Raw genomic sequence first — 25294 nt, 5'->3', positions numbered from 1 at the left:
CCCCTCCCTCTTTTCTCCGCGGCTGGGTGAACCGGCGGACAGGCCGGAAAGAACAACTTCCGCTTCCGGGCTGGGCGGGTTCAAAGGTTGTGCGTTTCGAGGTGGCGGAAGAGCAGGAGCTGGAGAGGGGGGGGGCCAGGTAACGGCCTCCTTCCGCAGAGCCCCCAGTCCTGGCCGCGCTCTGCTCCCCCCTTCGGGCCCGCTCCCCCAGCGGGTGGGCTCCGGGGCTGCGTCCCGCGCTGCGGTTGTTCGTGGTGCCTGTGGCTGCTGCTGTGAACTAAACTAACCCGCTGGTTTGGGGTCGGTCAATCTTAAGTAAAGCGCCCCCGCCTCTGGTGGAGGCCCCGGAGATTGAACCAGGGATCTCCCGAGCCTGTAGCTGTGAGTCAGGACAGCTCCTCCTTGTGTGGAATAGATCAGGCACCGAGGGGACGCGTAACGTACTGAACAGCAAGTTATACAATCTCCGATCCCTTGCTTTCTCCCCCGCCCCCGGTCTCTGCTGTGCTGTTGTACGTGCTGTTGATTTAGCTTTATAGCAAAGTATAAACAAATCATCTGCGTTTCCTTGGCTCTAGTGGGCTTTGCCAAAAATAAATGTTAAACCATCATCTTTTGGACGTTCTTCCTCCCACAACTGCACCAACATCCCCCCCCCCCCCATGCTGCTGTTCCTTGCTGAATGGGAAGAAACCTTCAGCCTGCCCCAATGGTCAAAAAATTAAGGCCCCTCACAGAGAACACCTTGCTGATAGAGTGGTAGCAGTATGCAGAGAGAAAAGTGCTGCCAAGTAAGCAGTTCCCCAGATATTTAGGGCTTTATAGATTTAGACCACTATCCCAAATTCCATTCACATTCCAAAACAGTCAATACATATCCTAGTTATCACAGTTTTTTTTAATTTATGATGCATGTTTGACCACCTCTTGTGCCCTCTGTCTGCCAGGACTACTTCAGCATTCTACCGCTTTCAGCTGCTTCAAACAATTGCTTCTCTTTTTAATAAACCAGACAGAGAAATATTTCCCATACAGTTTCAAAATTACACTGGTGTTGTGCAGTTACTAGACTGCCGGCCAATTCAATATTCATGTGATTGAATGGCAGTTTGATATGTTACTTTCTCTGTATCAAGATGAGCAAATTAATCTACTGTATGATGTTTTTTTCTCTCTATACTCTTAGAAACCAAATTGTTAAAAAATGTTTTCATCTAGTTTTTTAGAATGGCTTCCTTTGGGTGGAAGAGGAAGATTGGGGAGAAGGTTTCAAAGGCCACTTCCCAACAATTTGAAGCTGAAGCTGCTGATGACAAAGGTCTAGTTGATAATGATGATGATGTTGACTGGCTCCATGCCACTAAGAGAAGAAAGGAGATTCTGTTGGAAGACTGCATGGAGAAAAGTAAACAGCTGAAAGATGAAGGTGCACGTTTGGCTGAAAATAGGAGGTACCAATATTATTTTAATCTTTATTAGGGTAACTTAACACTAAATACCATTTTATTTGTTTCTAACTGGTAGGAAGTATCCAATAGAGGCTTCTGGATTCACGTATGTTTAAAAGATAAATCCTACTAAACTACTTATACAGTCCAGTACTGAATCAATCAGTCATTACCATTTTTTCAGTTTAGCTGCCGAACCAGAAAATCCAACATTTTTTTGCTCATTTTGAAACAAAATTGAATTTTGTTATTTTTTCTCAATAAAAAACTGAAATTTTTTTGTTCAGGTCAAATAAAGCATTTTGAACAGTGATTCAAAATGACATTTTGAAACAACTTTTTGAACTGTCACAGTTTGATTAAAAAAATGTTTAAAATTTACACAGTTTTTGACTTTTTCAAAACGTTCCCACCCCCACACCTCCACATTTTTTATTTGGCCAAAACTATTCAATGAATTTGACTTGCAACTGCTTTTTTCTTCATGCTTACTAATGAACTGAAAAATTTCAGCCAGTTCTAGTCATTACCATTGACAACACTTTGGTAGCCTACATGAAGTGAATTTACAGTCTTTCCTTTTTTTATTAGATATATGTTCATACCGCATAAACCAACACCATATGGTGTATGACTAGGTATCTTTGATGGTAGGGTAGTCTCAGAGATGAAAAGCTTACTGAATATGAAAACTGAACTACCTTCTTAGCCTAGGATACCTAGAACAAGCTTTTGATAACTTTGGAGGGGTGAGATAGAGACATTTCCACTGTCACTATCATACTGCATCCAGAAAAACAACCTTAAGATAGAGAATATATTTAGCCTATTCATAAAACAAGTTAATCTAATTATATATACAGCCTTTGTGTCACTAAGTTCTGTTCTTTTAGGCCTAAAGTATTGACATTCCTCAAAAATAACTAAAACCAGTTTTAAGTATGTTGTCAATATTTTTTAAGGTAGTTACATTTACTGCTTATGTAGATACTTATACCAGAAAGCACAAATTATACCACATACCAAGATGCATTGTTAATCACTTTGCAGTCATTCAGCATTGGAAGTACCACTTTATCTATTTCACCTTTTTGATTTATACATTTGAAAGAGATTGTATTTTCAATCTTGACAATATGAAAACATTCTATTCTATTGTATTCTATAGGGTTTTATACCACACTCATCACCATAATATTCCTAAATACCTGCACTCCTGTAGCTGAGTATTTCACTTGATACCGACCCTGTGTGTGTGTGTGTGTGTGTGTATATATATATATTAGGTATAAGCTAGATTCTTTCTTTCTTTTTCTTTCTTTCTTGTATTTTGCTTTGGGATATTGGACATAATGAAGGAATTCTTAGCTCATTATGTATCTTGGTATCCTTTTGTATATTTTTACCTTATTTTTGTGTATTATGTAAAATGCAATAAAGCTTTTAAAAAACAACGAAGAATCTCTGGTATATACATGGGAAGGACATGGATATCATTAAGATTCATGTAAAAAGCTTTAAATTCACTTAATTTTTTTCTAACTAAATATTTTGTTAACATAAATTCCACCATCAATGTCTGTGGCCTTTATGGCTGTTACACACTATGGTAGTAAGATGCTGACAGGGCTTATAACTATATGGCAGTCCTCTGGTTTAAAAAAAAATTCTAAATATTTCATGTAGTTCAGAATCGAAAACCCTCAGTATGGTCCTCTCTCAGTCTTTTCATTTCTGCATTGTATTGACTCGTGAGGGTCTGAAAGTGAGTAGGCAAACCTGGGGTAATCGTCTTCAAGGAATGATTTTTTTTTTCTGATGCAAAAGTGGTTCATTTTAACCATGGCTTAGATCTGTGCATTGTATATTATAATTTTGTTGTAAATATATACATGACAAGCAATCCAGTCCCTAGGGTCAGAAGGCCTAACAAATTTAAATTAAATTAAAATTTCTTGTAGGCATTGTTGCAGTGGTGTTTTTAGGAGTGACACAGCTTAGCACATAGTTTTGGGATGGCATTTCTTGCATGGGGGAAGCCTGGAAGAAGACAAAGTTGGAAGTGAAAGAAGGAAAGGGGGGTATTGAGGCTGGTGTTATTGTTGGGGTGAAGGAGGAAAGCAGAAGGAGACAAGAGCGAGAGAGGCTAGGAATGAATTATCTAAAGACTTGACAATGCAATTGACTTGTTAGGGAGTGGAGGGATTCAAAGGGTGTGTGTGTGTTGTGATTAAAGGAGTAGGTGAAGAAGATGATCTTTGGCAACAGCATTTTTGATGGACTCCAGGAGTGAAAGCTAAATAGGTGAAAGACAGAAGAGTAGGAGAGATTACAGGATTCAAGGTGGAATAAGGTGCAAATGAGCAGTTTGGATTAGGAAGGAAAGAAAGAAAGGACAGAGCTTTGAAATCTTGTGTAAGAGTGTCAGGTCTGGTCACTGCTTAGAGGATTTTACTCGTTCTTTTTGCTGATACAGATTACACGGCTACCACTCTGAAACCTGCTTAGATGTGGTGGAAGAAGGGGGCGGGGGGAGAGCCAAAGATGCACCCTCGAGGTAATAGAGAAGATGGTTATGTTATCAGCACTAAGGGATGCAGTGGAGAAGATTTGAAAATAAAAAAAAGATCAGTTTTGACCATGTGATGCTTGTAATAATGCAGATCATCCAAGATGAGATATCAGTATAGGCTTTCTTACCCTCAAAAGTTACACTTACATTGGAATAAATCAGGTTAGTTAAGCAAGTGCAACTTTCTCTGTGGGCACTTATAGGTCTATATGGCACAAGCGAAAGAGATATATTAGTTTAAATCTGTTTTAGGAGTGTTCATGTAGAAAGTTGCACTGGTTAAACCTTTGTGAAACCAGTGCAACTTTGTGAGTAGATTAGGTGTAATGGAGAAATCCAGATTGGAATAAGTACTAAAGTCTTGTTTCTATCTATCCATGATCCTTGAAGTTTATGATATGGAGAGTTAATAGTAAAAGAAAGTTAGAGGAAAATTCGAATTTTAGATAAAAAGATAATTAACTTGTAAGTATTGCTGTCGATATGTTTTGGCTCTTTCCTGCTACTCTGCAACAGGAGTTGTGATGGCAACTTATCCAGTAGATGGAGCTAGAGACCTTTTTAACTTACATTCCTTTGTAGAAGCCTTGCTTTATCTTGAAGAATTGGGGGGGAAAGGGCAGCCAAATATTTTATTTTGTACAGGCAGAAAAATTATTAATTTTTTAAAGGTTCTTACTAATTTGCATTTTTTATTGTAGTTATGTAGATTTCATGTTTTTAAAAAGTTCAAAGTTTGTAAAACCCTCACATTTCTGCCAACATGTACCCCTTATTCCATTTTGTACTTCATAAAAAAAAAAAACCAACCCTCTCTCTAAAAGCCCAGCACATGCTGTGAAGCATGGTGATAAAGCATTTCAAGAACACTTTTTTTCATTCAGAACAATCTAAAAGCTGGCCAAATGTCCTATATTTTTACTTTTGTTCAAAGAAGATAAATAGTTTGGTTTCTCTGTTTCTCACATGTTAATGTAATTTAGGTTGCCAAATTGATAGTTTTATTGTACCCATTCTCAAATTTTTCTTCTTGTGGCAGCAAACTCAGCCAGAGATGCCACAGTGTTGTTATAGCCATTCTATATGCATCCGAAGAAGTGGGCTGTAGTCCACGAAAGCTTATGCTCTAATAAATTTGTTAGTCTCTAAGGTGCCACAAGTACTCCTGTTCTTCTTTTTGCGGATACAGACTAACACGGCTGCTACTCTGGAACAGTGTTGTGGGTAGAAGTAGGTAATTGCTAATCTTGTTAGCATACTGGTTGTTCAGGACTGTTAGGAATTGCTCTGTTTACCATTTGTTAGTTATTGTGTTTTTTGATTACCGCATATACTCGTTCATAAGCCGAATATTTTTGGTAAAAAAGTGACACATCAAAGAGCAGGGGTTGGCTTATAAACGGATCTACACCAAAATTTGATGATTTTAAACTCTATGGAATCATTGAATTGAATATCTAATACAGAGATCGGCAACCTGCGGCCCGCCAGGGTAAGCACCCTGGTGGGCCGGGCCGGTTTGTTTACCTGCTGCTCCTCAGGTTCGGCCAATGCCGGCTCCCACTGGCCACGGTTCACCGCTCCAAGCTAATGGGGGCGGCAGAAAGCGGCGGCCCATGCATACCTCGGCCTGTGCAACTTCTCAAAGCCCCCATTGGCCATTGGGAGTCGTGATCGGCTGAACCTGCAGACGTGGCAGGTGCCAAAGGTTGCTGATCCCTGATCTAATACATTGTAGTTTTGTTTACCTGGAGTGTCTGCAGGCACTGGGCTTCCCGCAGTTCCCAGCCAATGGGAACTGCGAATCGCGGCTACAGGGAGCTGAGGGGCTCCATGCCTGCAGACACTCCAAGTAAACAAAATGTCCCAGCCCGCTAGAGGCTTACTCTGACGGGCTGGGAGCCAAAGTTTTCCAACCCCTGAAATATAGGTTCAGCTTATGAAAGGGTGATACAGTTTTTGCTATTTTTACCTATCCATTTTGCGGGGGTCAGCCTTTAAATGAACGGGCTAATGAACTTGTATATACGGTACTCATTTCTCAACCTACTGGGAAATCTCACTTAATCCTCACTTGAGAAATTCGTTTTTTCTTTTCTAGATATACGCCAGAGTCCCCGCAATATGTGTTTGGTACCATTATCTAGCATTACTACTTAAGAAATTAAGTGGGTTTGGTACTTTCTGCCTAGATGTTGTGAGATATCAAACAGTAGAGGAGGATAGGAATATCCATCACAAATTATTATGATTAAGACTAAGATTTAGTCAAGGATATTTTTAGTAAAAGTCATGGGCAGTAAACAAAAATTCATGGCCTGTGACCTGTCCATGACTTGTACTATATACCCCTGACTAAATCTTGGGTGCTTTGGAGGGGGGCCAAAGGGGGTGCTGCAGGTGCTCTGGGACAGGGGGCAACCCGGAGGCGCTGCTGGTGCTCGGGGTGGGGTGGGGGGAGGGAGCTGGGGGCATGTCCCAAGATGGCCGCTGCTGCTTGTGGGGGGAGGCAGCCTCAGACTGCTGCTGCTCTGTGGGAGGAGAGGGCGAAGTGGCCCGAAACTGCCCCAGCAACAGCAGGTGCGGCTGCCTGAGCTGCTTGGGAGGCCCTGGGGTCAGTCACACAAGGCGCTACAGAAATCATGGAGGTCACGGAATCCATAACTTCCATGACCTCCGTGACAGACTCGCATCCTTAATTATGATAAAAGTATGTTTGCTGTGGTATTTGGCAGGATGAGGTACTATAAAAGAGGTTTATTAGAAAAGTGGGAAAGGTTTAATAAGTGAAGATACTTGTCTCCTCTTGAGTCAGCATACTCATATTTATTTATCTGTATGCACATACACTGTTCCTTCCTCCATAAAATTTTATAATGCTTGTATTCAAACAATTTAAGTGTGTGTGTTTTGGTTTAAATGTACAATCATTACTGGCTTAGTAATAATTTTTGGGAGCACGAAAATAATAATATTCCATCCTGACCACCTGTTTATTTACAATGTTTAGAAGTAGTTAAAATGACAGGACAAAGATCATGGGGTGGAAAGCTCCTTAATTTCTCAATCAGGGAACTTGATGTTCCTTGCATAACGAGAATATAATAATGAAATGTTTTCCCAGAAGATCTAAAAGCCATTTCTGGGATGAAACATGGCAACTGTTTAATTAGGTTTAATTACATTACACAGTAGTCCAGGGCAAGAAATGAACAATATTGTATCTAGTGAAAACTGCAGATAAATGTAGATTGGCAGAATGTTATTGTCAATTTAGAATTTGACTAGGACACTAGGCTGGTATCACTCATACTCTTACAAAAATGTCCATGGGATATTGGTGGTCAGGACATCAGTTTGATCATTTAATCAGAAAGAAAGCATCTATGGAAAATATTCACCATACCAAGGTATTTCAGAACTGACTTAAAGGGAAGAGTGGTGCCTACTCAGTCACCAGCCTCAGTCACTACTGCCTGCAGCAGCTGGATACACTTTGTCCATATCGTCTTAATTTGTGAGACGTGATGGGATCATTATGATTGCAGACACTGCTTTCCTCCTGGCAGATCTGATCCCATACTTAATAAATAAGCAGTTCTGCTTATTAGTTTATATATTTGTATATCATATAGTTACATAAAGTTGTAATATCATTTTAGCTTGTGTATAAGTATATTGTTTTAGGAGGCTTTTTGTCTTAATTTAAAAAAAAAACTTGAAAGGTCTGCATTTGTTGTTTCATATTCTGTTACAGAAAAAAAAATAGCAAATAAAGATTTTTGTAATTTTACGTTAAATATAAAGACATGGGTTGGCAAACAACACTTGTGGGTGTTTCCGCGCTATGTCTCCTTCATGCAAATGCTGGTAGCTGGTTTGGAAACACCCCTGGTTTATATACAAATACTGGACAGGAGGAGTCAATAAGTTGTGTTGCATAGTCAATAATTCTTGTTAGGTGAGAAAAATATTCAGCAACAATGACACAGTCTATAGAAAAGATTTTTCTAGCCACGCTTCACAATGTGAATAAAATTACTATAGTATATGATGCATAAAGCACAAAATCAATGTTGCAACAAATGTTTCCCAATTTGTTTAATATTTTGAACTAAAGTAACTACATGGCCGCCAAAAGTATCCCACATATTAAAACATGACTGTGTAAACTGTAAATATTGTGATGGCCTTTGAACTTTGAAATTCAGATAGATAATGTCTTTGGAAGCCATTTAGAGATGGATTTGATAAACAATGCTATCCAGGTAATTCTTGGGTACAGTTACCTCAGGGAGAATAAAGACTTCTGTTTTAAAAAAACAAAACCAAACAAAAACAGCACTTAGATTTTAATACACACTCCAAAGGGGGTGAATAGGTATGTGTGTGTTAATGGTTATATCCTCAGTGGGTGATCTGGTTCTGGAGGGGCAAGAGAGTAAGGAGCCCTTGCTTAGCCTCCTCTCTGTCTCTTTTGCTGCTGGGAGGCCTCATTAAAGTTGCACAGTTAAAAAAGTCAAGAAAATCAAATGTGAAGGTTCCTACCACAATATTAACTTGGCTATATTATACATGTGTTCTGTTTTCTATTAATATTTTCTTTGCTAAATGAATAATGTAATAGTTTATGTTATCAAATGAATGCCACAGATTATGTAGGATGTGCAGTATGTGCAAATTATTATTGCTTTGGGAACTTTTTGCATTTCCTGACTTTGTTTTAACTGTTCCACAAACATAGGTTTTCTTGCATTAAAATATTAAACAGAATAGGGAAAGTTGAATAGGGAAACATGGTGTTCTCATTTTAAGAAGTTTAGTTTGATTTTACATCCTTAGATTTTGCTTGAACTGCCATTCTTTTATTTGCCTATTCTTTTTAAACCAGCATCTTCATGATGAGTAAAAGCTCTCCACTGTTAACATTCTTTGCTGAGCTATGAGGAAATTATACTCATAATTCTCCTAACGAGGCATGGATAATACAGTAAGAACTCATTACTATTATTTGTAAGTGGAAAAGATTGGTGTAATGTTGTGGTCTCTTGTTATCATCTGGGGTGCATATGTTATATTTTTAAGAGTGCCCATTTAGTACTTGACTCTTCCACAAGGAGCAGGGATGTCCAAATAAATTGCAATGAAAATGTCAATGGTAATTATCTTTGGTTAGTCTGCTTTATGTGAGTGGTCATAAAAAAGCATTGAAAAATTAAATAGCTTTATCGCTGTTTGGAAGAACATCTGGTGATATCAATGCGGGCAGCATGATTTTAAGGCAGCATATTTGAGTTTTGTCTGTACATTTTTTTAGTGATTTAGCATGGTTGCCTTGTTTTAAACCACTCCATAATAAAACTGTCCTTGGTGTAAAGGTGTCTTCCACTGCAAATGTTCCATCACGTGTTTCCCCCCATAAGAGGCAGAATATGTGAATTGTAATTCACGCAGCAGATTTGGGTTCTGGAGTGATTGTGGGTTGGTCTTCCCAATGGATGGATCAGGTCAGCGGAACATTATCTCACATTATTAATGCACTGTGAGATCATCAATTCTTTGTATGTGTGTACTCCCAATACCTGACTCAGCTATATCACTAAGCATCATGGACTTCAGTTTTGAAGGAAGTCTTAGCTGAAGACAGTGTTGACTATACTGTGACGGGTTGGATCACAGAAACCCCCTTGGGAGCTGCTACCAGATGTGCAAAGACTACCCCTGCTCCTGTTTTCCCTGCCAGCTCAGGACTCCAGCACCCTGTCTTGCTGAGCCAGACACTCCCGTCTGGCTCCAGACACAGACCCAGGGTCTGAATCACTTGTCCCAAAGCTGCAAGTTTACCTGAAAACAGCTCGCAGCAGCGTGCTTGTCTTTAGCACTCAGATGCCCAACTCCCAATGGGGTCTAAACCCAGATAAATCCGTTTTACTCTGCATAAAGCTTATGCAGGGCAAACTCATAAATTGTTCGCCCTCTATAACACTGATAGAGAGATATGCACAGCTGTTTGCTCCCCCAGGTATTAATACATACTCTGAGAGAATTACTAAATAAAAAGTGATTTTATTAAATACAGACAGTAGGATTTAAGTGGTTCAAAGTAGTAACAGACAGAACAAAGTAAGTCACCAAGCAAAAATAAAATAAAATGCGCAAATCTATGCCTAATCAAACTAAATACAGATAATCTCACCCTCAGAGATGTTTCAGTAAGTTTTTCTCAGACTGGACACCTTCCAGGCCTGGGCACAATTCTTTCCCCTGGTACAGCTCTTGTTGCAGCTCAGGTGGTAGCTAGGGGATTCTTCATGATGGCTTCTCTCCCTCTCTCTTCTCTTCCCCCCTTTATATATCTTTTGCATAAGGCGGGAACTCTTTGTCTCTCTGGGTTTCCACCCCCCCCTCACTGGAAAAGCACCAGGTTAAAGATGGATTCCAGTTCAGGTGACATGATCACATGTCACTGCAAGACTTCATTACTCACTTGCCAGCACGCACACATACAGGAAGACTCACAGGTAAATACAGCCATCTGCAGACAATGGGAGTCATCAAGATTCCAAACCATCATTAATGGTCCACACTTTACACAATTACAATAGGCCCTCAGAGTTACATTTTATATTTCTAGTTTTAGATACAAGAGTGGTACATTTATACAAATCAGATGATCACACTCAGTAGATTATAAGCTTTGTAATGATACCTTACAAGAGACCTTTTGCATGAGGCATATCCCAGTTACTTACATTCACTTATTACCGTATTTTCTCTAAAACTATCTCAGTTACATTATATTGACTTATCAAGTTTTTATAAAACCATATAGACTGCACAACGTCACAGTGTGTACTCCCAATACCTGACTCAGCTATATCACTAAGCATCATGGACTTCAGTTTTGAAGGAAGTCTTATCTGAAGACAGTGTTGACTATATATAGCTGGTTGGAAAGGGGCAAGCAGGGACATGGATATGTGTGGGGTTAGAACCTGAGGACCGGGTCTGGGGACTTATCTACAGAGAACTGAGGATTTAAAGATGGGATTGGAGGAAGTATAGGAAGGGGTGTGTGTGTGCGCGCATGTGTGTGTGTAATACTAAAGGAATCAATGCTTTATTCTGAAAGACAAATGTTATGAAGCCCTTTAAAATGCGATCTTGGTAAAATAGACTACTTAACAAATCTAAACTGATTCTCCTAATAAAATAAAGAAAATAGTAACCGATCTGTTGAAAATATTTTCTTTTGTGTCAAGCTAAATAAACTGCATCAAACACTGATTCTATACAATTAATTTCTGTTGACAAAATAGTCTTTTCAAAGAATACTTTTTTGAAGACAAAATACTTTGGCTTTAACTTTTTTTAAAAGGGCCGGTGAAGTATGCCAAATTGACAATCCTGGAGACTGAAGTCTGTTGTGTATCCATAAAAAAAGAAAGCAAAGGCAGCAACAGTTCAAGTTCTCTGCCCTAGCAGTGCGCTCAGCCGTGACCTGGAGAAACCACCTCTAGGAGAGAGAGGATTGTTCAGAGCTTTGTTGTCTCTGCTGATATTGTTAACAGGCCTGCCAATTAGTGCCAAATGGTGGTGGCTGAGGATGGGCACTGGGATCACCAATACGTTAAATTGTGTACTAGCTCATTTCACATTACCCACTAAGTATCTGTGAGGTGGTAACAACTTCCAGTTCTTAACTGACTGGGTAAGATTTGAATTAGTGACTTTGTATCCTATTGTCAAAGAATTTTTAACTAAAACTTTATCATATGTTAAAAGTTTTCACTTTAGTACTTTCTTCTTAATAATACATTACTTTTTCTTCTTTGCTGTGTGTTCTAGATCATGATCTTTCAGGATAAATATAAAATAGCTTATGTTAAACTCTTGCTTCATTGATGAGCATAGATATGCATCCTATCTAAGAGGTTTAGGTGCTTTTCTTTTCTTAATGAAGGGTGGTTATAATTCTAAGCACCAACATTACAAGTGGTTTCACAAGGCTAGAGCTTTATTGACTTCACTAGGGCTCCATGCAGACTCTGGGCATGTCTGTGCTGTCCTGCAGTTGGACTGGTCTGAGCAGTGTGCGCCAAAGTGCTGCATTGTAACTCCCCCGTGTGGGTGCTGCTGGTGTGAACTAAAACGTTCCTAGTTGTTTGCATTAATATAGTCCTCCTCAAACAGGACTGCATTAGTGTGAAGTTGGAGCCTTTTAGTTCCTGCCTGCAGCGTCCACATGAGGAATTACAGTACAGCACTTGGATGCTCACTTCTTACACCCCTGTAGTTCGAATTGCCAGGGCAGCGTAGATGTGCCCTGTGAGAGCTGTCTGCATGGATTCACTCAGAGGATTAGCGCCTCAGTCACTATGATTCATTGGTAAAGTGGTAACTTTTGGGGAGATGGGGAAAGACTTTACCTTTCATACTGATCTAAATTTTGTTTGATCTTATTTAGCTGATGAGTAGTCCAGTTGTGAGTTTGTTTAGAGACGAAACAGTCCTCTATGAGGTACAAGGGGTGAAATAGCCAGAATAAAGAACGTAGATAGGTCTAACATGACTGAAAAATGCAGACTATTTTTGTGCAATACAGGATTACACAACTGAACATGTTTACACATGGAGAAATATATTGTTGGACCACATTTCTGAGGTTATGTTTCTTATGTTCAGAATATTTTCCTGATCGTTTGGCAAAAAGTCATTTTGTAACTTTGTTTACTGGTCAGAACTTACAGTGTGTTCAGGAGACATTTTAATCTTACTGAATTTTTTAAACTCCGTAATAAGTACAGAAAGTGTTTTTATAGTGTTTAACATCCTCACATCAATTGGTACCTGTAACATTATCATTTTAGTCTACAAGTTAATTATTATTGCCAGTTTTATTATTTCTCTCTCATGTGGTGAAAGTGCTGTTGCTTCCTGGTGATTCCTCCAGCTGGCTTATGTAATTGAAAAGGAAGCTCGTGTATAAGACTGGCCTCAAATGGTTGCTTCTATATACATTTGTTCTGTTTATCTTTGACTTGGTTCCTTTCCTCTGATGATTCTAGCAAATACTATTTTCTGACAGCTCATCATTCTACTGTCAGAAGGGGAGTTCAGTTTTTAAGTGATTTTAGTGATGTTCTGATTTCATTTGTAGATGTTTCCATGTTTATGTGTAGAAGGAATTACAAATGTTATAGATTATAGGACTGAAAGGGACCTCGAGAGGTCATCGAGTCCAGTCCCCTGCCCGCATGGCAGGACCAAATACTGTCTAGACCATTATGAAAACTCTTTATGTGGATTTTGGCTTTTTAAATAATATCCTTTGCTTTAGAACTTGTTACTGTCATTTGACAATAGAGAACTGTAGGATTATAGCATCAATACCTTATTTGGACCCTGTGTATGTTTTTGTATATATGTTTGTTACTAGGTATGCATAAATACCTGAAGGGAAAGAAGGTACTCAAAGAACAGCTGCAAACAATGAGTTTTTTACTAAGTGAATACACACCGTATTCAATAACTAATTTCTAAATTCCTATTTGAAGAGGGAGTCAGAGCTCTGCCTTGCCTCTCAATGCTGTCAAGGTATGAGGCACCATTTCTTCTGTGGAGGTAAAATCATCCAAATACTTGGATAATCATTACGGCCTTTATTGGTGGAGAAGTTTTCATGTTTCCTTAATCAGTCTGCTCTGATTGGGTCCCTGGTTTGATGCATAACTGAAGTAATTTTTGTTTTAAAAGCTACTCATCTCCTGGAAATATATGTCAAGTTACATACAAAGTGATACGTTAGTATGTGTAGATAATATTAATTGAGTGGAATAAATACTTTTAAAAAATAGCAGTTCCTCTCAGATGAGAGTTCCATGAAAGTTTCCATGTGAATCTAATCCTCCAAATTCAAGTATTCTATATAGAAGAACTAGGGTGACCAGACAGCAAGTGTGAAACATCAGGATGGGGGTGGGGGGTAATAGGAGCCTATATAAGAAGGAAACCCAAAAATCGGGACTGTCCCTATAAAATCAGGACATCTGGTCATCCTAAGAGGAACTATGTCTCATGCATTTTATTCTGCTGTCCTCTTAATACATGCTATATTTGAAATTAGTGAATGTCAGTTAGTAGATTTTTATATTTCCTGTTTGATTTTACCTTTGGTTTCCACATTCAATATTTGCTTTTTGGTAATCAATGGAAAAAGAATTAATAATACTCAAATTCCCCCAATACAAGCCTTATCCATTTTATTCCTATCAGTTTTAGCAAAGGACATAGAATTTCTGTTCGTGTCCAAGTAGAATTTGTGGATTTGATCCCAAAAGTTATATTAATGATATACTTCCATGTACAATGATCAATTTGATGGTGACTTTGCTATATCTTATTAGAGATTGTAGGAGAGTAGTTGAATCTGTGGGTGATAAAAATGCTCCATCTGGATATATCTGTTGCACGCTGAAGATTTCTGTAACATATACACCTCTACCCCAATATAATGCTGTCCTTGGGAGCCAAAAAAATCTTACTGCATTATAGGTGAAATCGCGTTATATCGAACTTGCTTTGATCCGCCAGAGTGCGCAGCCCCGGCCCCCCCGGAGCGCTGCTTTACCATGTTATATCTGAATTCATGTTATATCGGGTCGCGTTATATCGGGGAAGAGGTGTACAAAGGCTCCATGTTAATGTATATGGATAGGGAGCAGCTTGTTCACTTCTTATTTGTGTGGCTCTGTCTGCTTAGATCAGCAGAAAAAATATTTAGAAAAATACTGTATTTGTGTTTTAGCTCAGTATGTTAATTCAGTAATCGAGCACAAACGTGTATCATTCCTTTTATTTTCATTTTCCCTATTTAATAATGTCCTTTCTGGAAGAGGCTGAAGCCAGCTTCAGGATGTTTTTTTCAAGGGCACTATTGAAAACTTTGAGATAAAATGACAGAAACCTTCCCGTTGCTGGCAACCTTGCAACCGCTTCAGGAGCAAGCAAAGGTTTTAGGAATAGCAGGAATGTTTAGTAAGTGATTTACTCGTATCTCAGTTTTCATCAATAATATATTTTTCCTTCTTGTTACTCCAAATGACTTGACTTTGTTGAACGTGTTTTTTTTTAACACACTAAGAGAGCAAGTTCTCAAGGGAACCAGCAGTTGTACAGGTTTTATTCCCAGATGTGATTTTAATTTTGCCTTCCCCTTCTTATCTCTCTTTTTCAGTATAAAACATTGTGATTAATGCTTCTCAGAAAAGTTTCTTAAAACAGTCATAAGCATTAGACAAGAGAAAAAAGGAAGTAATCAAAAGAAATACAATTTGTTTAACAGTAGAGAAGACAATAGAATCCTTCTTAGAACATGTAATTCTGTTTACTGCTCAAAATGTAACTCATTTACCACATCTTGCTTATTACAGAATAAGGGCTGAAGTGAAGAACATGCCCACTGGGAATTAATTTGGACAACCTTTCTGAAGTGTGTTGTTCAGGGTTTCAGTCAAGATCTGTGTAGTTCTATTTGGCAGCAATCTCTTTCAGTAGATTGTATGAATTTTAAAAGGTTAGATAGTATTCAGCAGGAGGAAGCATTGTAATCTAGGAGTTAAAGTGGGAAGTGGGAGGGCTGAGAATTCAGACATGTTGGTTCTATTTCCAACTGACTTGTACTTTGAACTTGCTCAAACCATGCATCCTCTCTGTGCCTCAGTTTTCCCATGTGTAAAATGGGGGCAATCCTAACTTTATAATGTGCTTTGATATCTTCTGATGGAAGGTAACTGTGTAAGTGCAAAGTGTGATTTATTACTGTTATTTGATTGCTGTTGTCCCTATCCTTTTACATTTATGCCATTCTGATCACTTTTCTAGGAACAATGTTTTAAAAAGTTTACTGGATCTGAAAATGTTTGTGCTGGTTTGCCAATATTTCAAGTCCTGGTGGGCTATAGATATAAGACATTAACTTAATGTTTTTGTAACTATCTGTTTATTCCCCTGTTTCAGTTCAGATGTATTTTTAATAGTCCAGTTTCACTATTAATATAGGAAATTAATACCTTATGCCATTTGAAAGCAGTGTTCTCATTCTTTAGCTGTATTAAACATTGATTTCTTGACAAGATGGTAAAAAGGATAACATGCTTTGGTGGTCCATTATTTCTAGGGCTGTCAAGTGATTACAAAAATTAATCACAATTAATTGTGAAATTACAAAAATTAATCACAATTAATCATGCAATTAAAAAAATTAATTGCAGTTAATCGTGCTGACAAACAATAATAGAATACAATTTATTTAAATATTTTTTGGATGTTTTCTACATTTTCAAATATATTGATTTCAATTACAACACAGAATACAAAGTGAACAGGGCTCACTTTATATTTATTTTTGATTACAAATAAATGCACTGTAAAAAAAAAAATATTTTTCAGTTCACCTAATACAAGTACTGTAGTGCAATCTCTTTATCATGAATGTTGAACTTACAAATGAGGAATTATGTACAAAAAATAATTGCTTTCAAAAATAAAACAATGTAAAACTTTAGAGTCTACAAGCCCACTCAGTCCTACTTCTTGTTCAGCCAATCGCCCAGGCAAACAAGTTTGTTTACATTTACAGAAGATAATGTTGCCCGTTTCAAGTTTACCATGTCACCTGAAAGTGAGAACAGGTGTTTGCATGGCGCTGTTATAGCTAGCATTGCAAGATATTTACATGCCAGATACGCTAAAGATTCATATGTCCCTTCATGCTTCAACCACCATTCCAGAGGTCATGCATGCATGCTGATGACGGGTTTTGCTTGATAACAGTCCAAAGCAGTATGGAGCAATGCATGTTCATTTTTATCATCCGAGTCAGATGCCACCTGCAGAAGGTTGGTTTTCTTTTTTTGTGGTCCAGGTACTGTGGTTGCCGCATCGGAGTGTTGCTCTTGTAAGAATTCTGAAAGCATACTCCACACCTCATCCCTCTCAGATTTTGGAAAGCACGTCAGATTCTTAAAAGTTGGGTCGAGTGCTGTAACTATCTTTAGAAATCTCACATTGTTACCTGTTTTGCGTTTTGTCAAATCTGTAGTGAAAGCGTTCTTAAAATGAACAACATGTGCTGGGTCATCATCCGAGATGGCTATAACATGAAATATATGGCAGAATGTGGGTAAAATAGACCAGGAGACATACCATTATCCCCCAAGGAGTTGAGTCCCAAATTTAATTAATGCATTATTTTTTTTTAACGAGCATCATCAGCATGGAAGCATGAAGGGGCATATGAATGTTTAGCATATCTGGAGCATAAATATCTTGCAATGCCGGCTACAAAAGTGCCATGCAAATGCCTGTTCTCACTTTCAGGAGACATTGTAAATAAGAAGCGGCCAGCATTATCTCGTGTAAATGTAAACAAATTGTTTGTCTTAGCGACTGGGTGAACAAAAAGTAGGACTGAGTGGACTTGTAGGCTCTAAAGTTTTACATTGTTTTGTTTTTTGAGTGTAGTTATGTAACAAAAAAAAATCTACATTTGTAAGTTGCACTTTCACAATGAAGAGATTGCACTACAATACTTGGATGAGGTGAATTGAAAAATGCTATTTATTTATCATTTTCACAATGCAAATATTTATAATCAATAATAAATATAAAGTGAGCACTGTACACTTTGTATTCTGTGTTGTAGTTGAAATCGATATGTTTGAAAATGTAGAAAAACATCCCAAAGTATTTAATGCATTTCAATTGGTATTCTGTTGTTTAACAGTATGGTTAAAACTGGTGAATCGCGATTAATTTTTTCAATCACGGTTAATTTTTTTGAGTTAATTACATGAGTTAACTGTGATTAATTAACAGCCCTAATTATTTCATGATCTGCAAGGGTTAGAAACATGCAACTACTGGAAACCTTTCCAATACTAGGTATTCAGGTCTTTTGTAAATCTGGAACTCCCTCAGTTTAGCAGCGTTTTTCGGCATTGATCCAAAACAGTTAAAAGTCCCAGGTAATTTTAATTCTTTGATGTAAAAGTCATCGAAGTTTAGAACCCCTTGAGATAGCCTAGGCTTGTGAGGAAACCAAACTTTTTTTTAAATATGTGTTTAAAGGAATTAAAATGTAATGTCATTGTAATTATTGGTAAGAAATGGGGAATTTTACTTACCCATTTCCCCCTCTTTAATTAAAATATGGTATGTGTGTGTTTGTGTAGGTATCTTAATTTTTTAAACATATTGAGTGAGTTTCTGTGCTAAACTTGTATACAAGTTGTATACAAGAGATACAGTGTGGAACTTACATCCCAGGGTGGGTTACGGTAGCTTTAAGCCACCTTTGTGCCAACCTGATCATGCACTGCTCTGAGGGCTGGAGAGGTCCATGGTGTAACCTACCGCATCCTTCTCCTACCACACTCTTCCCACCCCCAGCATGCCTCCTAGCCTGGTGATTGCAAGGGGGTCCTTGGAAGACAAGTCCTTGGAAGGCAGGGAAATCATCACTCAGTTGGAACTGAGACTTTTAGTGCCTGTTTACACCATGTTAGTCCTTTACCTAACATAGAGCAGTTGGAGTGGGGTAGATTTTACACTAAATTTAAAATCAAATTAGAAGCTGTTTTGTCACAAAGTTTTATCACAGAAAAGTAATTTGTTAGACCTAGGAAATTTTTGCAGTTGTTTGAATTTATATTTATAAAGGTCATAGAACGTTTATGTCCGTCCACTGTTCCACTCTCCAAATACAATTTAACAAACAATTCAGCCACATAAGGAAGTAACTTGACTCAAAGGAAAGTATTCAGTTTTCCTTTAAACATCATCTCCATTGCTGGGCCCCTCCCCATTCTGTTTTAAATGTACATTCAGGGAAATTTATAGAAAGTGAGGGCAGGCCAAGTATATTTAGTGAACTATGATGTGTTTGGACTGGACTTACAGTGCCTGGTACATTTGGTAACAGTGAAGCAGTTAATACTACATTAGTAACATCCTTATGAGCTGAGTTCTGTAAATCCCTAGTTAGACTTCTTGTGGATCTCATTCATAATAGTTTATCCTTTCTAAGGCTTGGTCTAAGCACAGATTTGCACCGGTTTAACTTCTTCCTTACGTTAATCCCATCAAATGGGGTCTGCTCTGCGGGTCATCTCCCTCCAAAGTGCTCTGTTCAGTACCATATTCTCTATCACATTACATGCTAACGTATCTTTATGACATCCCACCACTTCTTCTTGAATCAGCCTCTCTGTTTTTTTCCTTCAGCCTTGATCTGTTGGTCTCTCTTACACACACAGTTGTCAGGAATGCACTTTACGTGATCAAACCATCTGAGCCTGCACTCCTTCATTTTTTTGTGTAGGGATGTTACTTTGAGTGTGTCTCTAATATTCACATTCCTCATGCTTACACCACTCATCCATCTCAACATTTGCATTTTTTGTGGAACAGATCATTTGCTCATGTTTCTTCTTTGTTGCCTAACAGTGCCATATATTAAAACTGGACAGACCAGTGTTTTATAGAGTTTTCTTTTTGATCTTACAGTTACGTAAGAACATAAGAATGGCCATACTGGGTCAGACCAAAGGTCCATCCAGCCCAGTATCCTGTTTTCCGATAGTGGCCAGTGCCAGGTGCCCCAGAGGGAATAAACAGAACAGGTAATCATCAAATGATCCATCCTCTGTTGCCCATTCCCAGCGTTGGCAAAAAGAGGCTAGGGACACCATCCCTACCCATCCTGGCTAATAGACATTGATGGACCTATCCTCCATGAACTTATCTAGTTCTTTTTTGAACCCTTTATAGTCTTGGCCTTCACAACATCCTCTGGCAAAGAGTTCCACAGACTAACTGGGCGTTGTGTGAAAAAATACTTCCTTTTGTTTATTTTAAACCTGCTGCCTATTAATTTCATTTGGTGACCCATAGTTCTTGTTTTATGAGAAGAAGTAAATAACACTTCCTCATTTACTTTCTCCACACCAGTCATGATTTTGTAGGCCTCAATCTTACCCCCCCTTAGTTGTCTCTTTTCCAAGCTGAAAAGTCCTAGTCTTACTAATCTCTCCTCATACGGAAGCAGTTTCATGCCCCTAATCATTTTTGTTGCTCTTTTCTGAATCGTTTCCAATTCCAGTATATCATTTTTGAGATAGGGCTACCACATCTGCACACAGTACTCAATATGTGGGTGTACCATGGATTTATATAGAGGCAATATGATATTTTCTGTCTTATTATCTATCCCTTTCTTAATGATTCCCATCATTCTGTTAGCTTTTTTGCCTGCTGCTGCACATTGAATGGATGTTTTCAGAGAACTAACCACAATGACTCCAAGATCTCTTTCTTGAGTGGTAACAGCTAATTTAGACCCCGTCATTTTATATGTATAGTTGGGATTATGTTATGTTCATATAACATACTACACCACTTATCCCTCTCCATGTGAGCCAGGCATGCATTATCCTAGCTCTAATTTTATCCTCTATTTCCCTGGAATCTGGAACCCGGGTACTTGAAACGTTACCTTTTTAGTGTTGTCTGCCCAACTAGTTTCAAGGATGAGTATTTGGAATTCAATGAAATTTCATGCCATATAATCTGTTTTCCCACTGTTTATTTTGAGGCCATGTCTTTCCAACACATCTCTCCACCAATTTAACTAAAAGATGTGACTTTAAATTGCAATGCAAAACTATGGGTGGGTACTCTTTATGTGGTTTAAAACTGACTTATGTTGGTATAGCTTGCATTGATAAAGTCAAACATGTAAGCTAAAATGGTATAAACATTTTTAAACTGATATAATTGTGTTCAGACATGTTCAGAGACATACAACTGTACGTAACTAAGGCACCTACCTTTACAGGTGAAGGCATACAAAAAGAGTCACAACTTAGTAATAACTTTAAAAAAATTAATAACAATTCCAAAATAGTTTTATATTCTATATGTGACATATTCAGAATATATGAGAGTGTGATGTGTGTTTGAGTTTCCATCAATGCTCATTTTGGATGAGTTGCTTAATTACTGGCTTTGCCACTCATAAGTATTACATCTATCTAAAGCTCAAGGTGATGAAACTTTTTTGTCAGATCACCCTATTATGTATTCCTATTAGTGTGTTAAATAAATAACTTTTTAAGGCAGGAACAGTGTCTTTCTGTATGTTCAAACTATGTCTAGAAAATTGGGGCTCTACCAGAATGCAAACAATATGGGACCATATGTAAAAATTATAGATATAATTTTACGTGCATACTGTATATGCTCTGTGTATATAAAATACAGTTCTTTGACAGTCTTATGATTTCTGTTTTGTTTGTATGAGCTCAGATTTGAAAACAGAAGCGATCCTAGACATTCTGTTATTTTTGAGAACTGAAGTTTTGGTGTTAGTTTGTGGAGAATCCAATTCAAAATGGTCATTTTCCAGGTCTGCCATTCTCAGTTAGTAGATACTGGATATGTTTATATGCCAAACTGGCCCTGGCAACTAATTGACAGTATTTAGACAGCATTGTTTGTTTTGTCTTTGACCTGTTAACCAGTAATATAAACTGCATGTTGTAGAACATTGTTTAAATTGTTTGTCTTCTGTAAAATTTAATAAACAACATTTTAGACACAGTATGTTTCATGGTTGTTGATCACTTAATCAGATCCTTTGGATAAGAGCTGTTAGCTTTGAATAGTATCAGAGGGGTAGCCGTGTTAGTCTGAATCTGTAAAAAGCAACAGATGGGTGCCACAGGACCCTCTGTTGCTTTTTAGCTTTGAATAGTGGTTAATGTTAATTTAGCTTCACAGTCACATTTTACAGTTAAAAATGGAGATGTATTGAATGTGTCAGACAAAAGACATCTGAAGAAGTGAGGTTTTTACCCACGAAAGCTTATACCCAAATAAATCTGTTAGTCTTTAAGGTGCCACCAGACTCCTTGTTGTTTTAGACAAAATACAGTTTCTAATAGGAATTCTGCAGCCCTGCTTTCTCTTTAGCTAGTTTCTCCTACTAGAAAATGTCAGTGATTTTGGAGCGTTGTCATCTTGATGCTTTAAGAATGCATCTTGCATTTCTTGTCCATTAACCTTTGTATTAGTGGTGAATTCACCTTCTGTGAGTTTGGCTGTTGACCAGGGTAGTGCTGGGTATTTCTTTTTCTTTCTTCCAGGCTGTCCATTGTTAATGAATAAAACAGTTACATTAGTCAACAGGGAGATTCTCATTGTACTTCTTTAGAACAAAAGGATGGTTATGGTTTTCATCTCGCCTGTTTTATTGGTATATCTTATTTTAACCCTAGTATAAAATATATGTGAGTGCCTAAACAGAGGCATAGTTCTACCCGTTACAGCTCATTCGGTAATAGGAAGCATTATAATGTAATCCAGAGTTCCTCGGTTTGGGAGGTTACACTGGTGTCAGGGGGTTGAGATGATCCTGCGCTTCCCATATTGCTACATGGGAAGGAAATCCCGGGGATCCACAGTATAGAAAAAGTTGAGAACCATTGTTTTCGTCCAATAATCTAGTGGATGGAGTATTTCCAGAACATTTTAAAGAGTCAGTATCAATAAATACATGCCTGGGATGGTAGCTCTTATGATTTATTATTAAATATTTGTATATAGCATTATAGGTGTGCATGGCACTTTAGGAAGAGACTAAACACACTGTGCCACATCTTCCACTGGTTACATCAGCTTAGAGGAGCTTAAGCCTTATAGCATCCCCATTCCCCATAGCCAGGTGGGCTTCAGGAAAGAAACTGCAGGGAGGAACCAGTCAGAGATACCAGAGCAGCTGCAGGAAGACATTCAAGCAAGGGCCCATGGACATGGATGATGTCATCAGACTGCTTTTTGCAGTCACTCTGAATGTTCTATTCCCGGGGCTGATTGGGTGTTTGCTCCAATACTTTGTCTTTCCTTCCAGCTAATCCCCTCCTAAAGTAACCCTACTGAAAGAATTTGTGTTAAAAAAAAAAAAATCATGGAACTAGTAAGATGTTTGTCAGCCATCACATTGATTGTTCTGCTTGTATGTTATATCCCTTTCTTATTTGTAACGATGGCCAAAAATCCATGACGTGTACTCTGTTTTTGTAGCCTGGGCGGCAGACTAAATCTGTCAATCAGAGGCAGGAGCAGTGTGGCTACACATCTGATAAACTCAAAACTGCCAGATTTCTTCTGTCTTTGCAGACCAGCTTCAGAGCAAATTTAAAGAAGGAGAAAAAAGAGGGAGGGAGGAAGGATTTAAATCTTCAGGCTGTCAGTGTCTGCTTTTATTAGCAGAGAGAATTCCTTTTCTCTTCACTCTGTGTTCCTTGCTCACCCATGTGGAGTGCAGCATGGTACACAAGGCTAAGAAGAGCGGGAAGGCTTCTGACAGGGATCCAGAAAGATACACCAGAGATGTATTCACTTTAAGACACAAGGTATCCCCTCTTTGAACCCAGGACTCTGTCAGAAACTTCTCTCTCCCCATCTGAGGGGGAAGAGGATTAAGAGGAGGCATAAGAAAGAGGTCTCCCAGATGTTCAGTCCCTTTTACTGACCTGAACATAAAGCACTAACAAGAAAGAGCCCCCCCCCTCGCCTGTCCCTTTTATCTTCTGAAGAGTCTGATATAGGGGATTCATCTTGGAGGCACTGGAAGAATCACATAGTGAAATCTGTTTCCCTCAAACCACATAAATCTGCAGAGTACAATAGGGCAAATAATCCTTAGTGCCTGGTTCCCCTGCTCACCTTCACAAAGTGCAGCATGGCAATTCAATGAAGAAAAGACCAGGCTGTAGACATATTGTTTCTTCTAGGCATGCATACATACATCCCCACAAAGGAATTTTCTCTCCTTAGGGGAGGAGGGCAAATGGTTCATTCTGGAGGAAAGCTAAGAGGTCCTGGCATCTTATCCACCATTGGGGTATCTCACAATATACTGATTTATAATATTTTTTAAAAAGTAGACTCGTTATGGGCCAAGCGAAGCAAGACCCTGCACTCAGTGTGATGGTATTTCTCTATTTGTTTGAATGTAATGTGATAACTTTTGAACACTGTATCCAAACGTCCTAAGCGTGAGTGGGAAGAACCTTACTGAGTTTGGTGAAAATTGGAAAACTGGAATAGGAAAATGAACATACAGTGTTCTTGCATCTGATTAGCAGACCCAATGGCTTCAACCTCTGACTTATCTCCCTAACAGAAAGAAAAGAAGTAGGAAATGTGGGGGAGGGGGGAGGAGAGAATTTGGGCACATACAGTCCTTGGCATGGGAGTGGTAGAATGGACATCCCTGGTATGTAGGGAGGAGGAGTAGGGGGGACACAGAGCCCCTGGCAGTGGGAAAGGGGTGTCTACAGAACCCCTGGTGTGGGGGCCTCAGACGGTTCTTGGAATGGGAGGAAAATAGAACCCATGGTGAAAATAGCCCGTGTGGAGGAAAATTAACTCCTCTCTCCTCTTGTGAATCCCCATCAATCCTAATTCTGCATGGAGAAATCTAGTGCCAAATGTTGCAGTCCACTATCACGTGAAGTATATTTTATGAATATTTGTTTTTGTAAAGATCATTGCATCAGGCCTATCAGACTCTCTTTAGTTATATGCAGTATAGTTGTAGCCGTGTGGGTCCCAGGATATTAGAGAGACATGGTAGGGGAGGTAATACCTTTTATTGGACCAACTTCTGTTGGTGAGAGAGACAAGCTTTCCTGTATGGCTTGAAAGCATGTCTCTCTCACCAACAGAAATTGGTCTAATAAAAGGCATTACCTCCCCCACCTTGTCTCTCTAAACTCTCTTTAGTTATGGACCAGTTTTCTAATATACACTAGATTTTACTGTTCAGCAAATAACAAATGTGCTTCTGACTTCACACAGAACATTAGCAGTACTGTGTAAACTGCTCATTAGCACACTTGTTTTGTGTGCTTGATTTAACTGGAAAGGAGGAAATGTTTTATCTTGTTTATGGGAAACGTGATCAGTTAATTAACTTGTGCTTCCAGGTGGGTAATTTGTATCTTTTTTTTCTATCATGTGTTGCTTTAAATAGCTAAATTCTACAGCAGTTTTCTCTTGCTGGGTTCAAACATTAGTTTCTTGTTAAAAAACCTGACATCTATTGCTTTCTGTCCAGAGTATCCTTATCTGTTTCTTTTGTCAACTTCTATGAACATTTAAGAAGGGATTTCCCAGCATTAAATTGATGATGTCATTCCCACTTTAT

At 38.5% G+C, this 25294-nt stretch overlaps 1 protein-coding gene across 1 annotated transcript in view; it reads left to right on the top strand.

Annotated features, from left to right (window-relative positions):
• The first annotated feature begins 1167 nt into the window (after positions 1 to 1167).
• The window catches only part of TTC33 (tetratricopeptide repeat domain 33), a 98028-nt gene continuing 73901 nt past the window's right edge, over positions 1168 to 25294 (top strand). The window contains exon 1 of the mRNA XM_034773566.1: positions 1168 to 1451. Coding sequence (XP_034629457.1) covers positions 1228 to 1451 — 224 coding nt within the window. The 5' untranslated portion in view covers positions 1168 to 1227. The remainder of the gene's footprint in view (positions 1452 to 25294) is intronic.

Source organism: Trachemys scripta, chromosome 6, assembly GCF_013100865.1.
Source record: "Trachemys scripta elegans isolate TJP31775 chromosome 6, CAS_Tse_1.0, whole genome shotgun sequence".
Taxonomy (NCBI): Eukaryota; Metazoa; Chordata; order Testudines; family Emydidae; genus Trachemys; species Trachemys scripta.
This window is presented reverse-complemented; position numbering and strand designations above follow the sequence as displayed.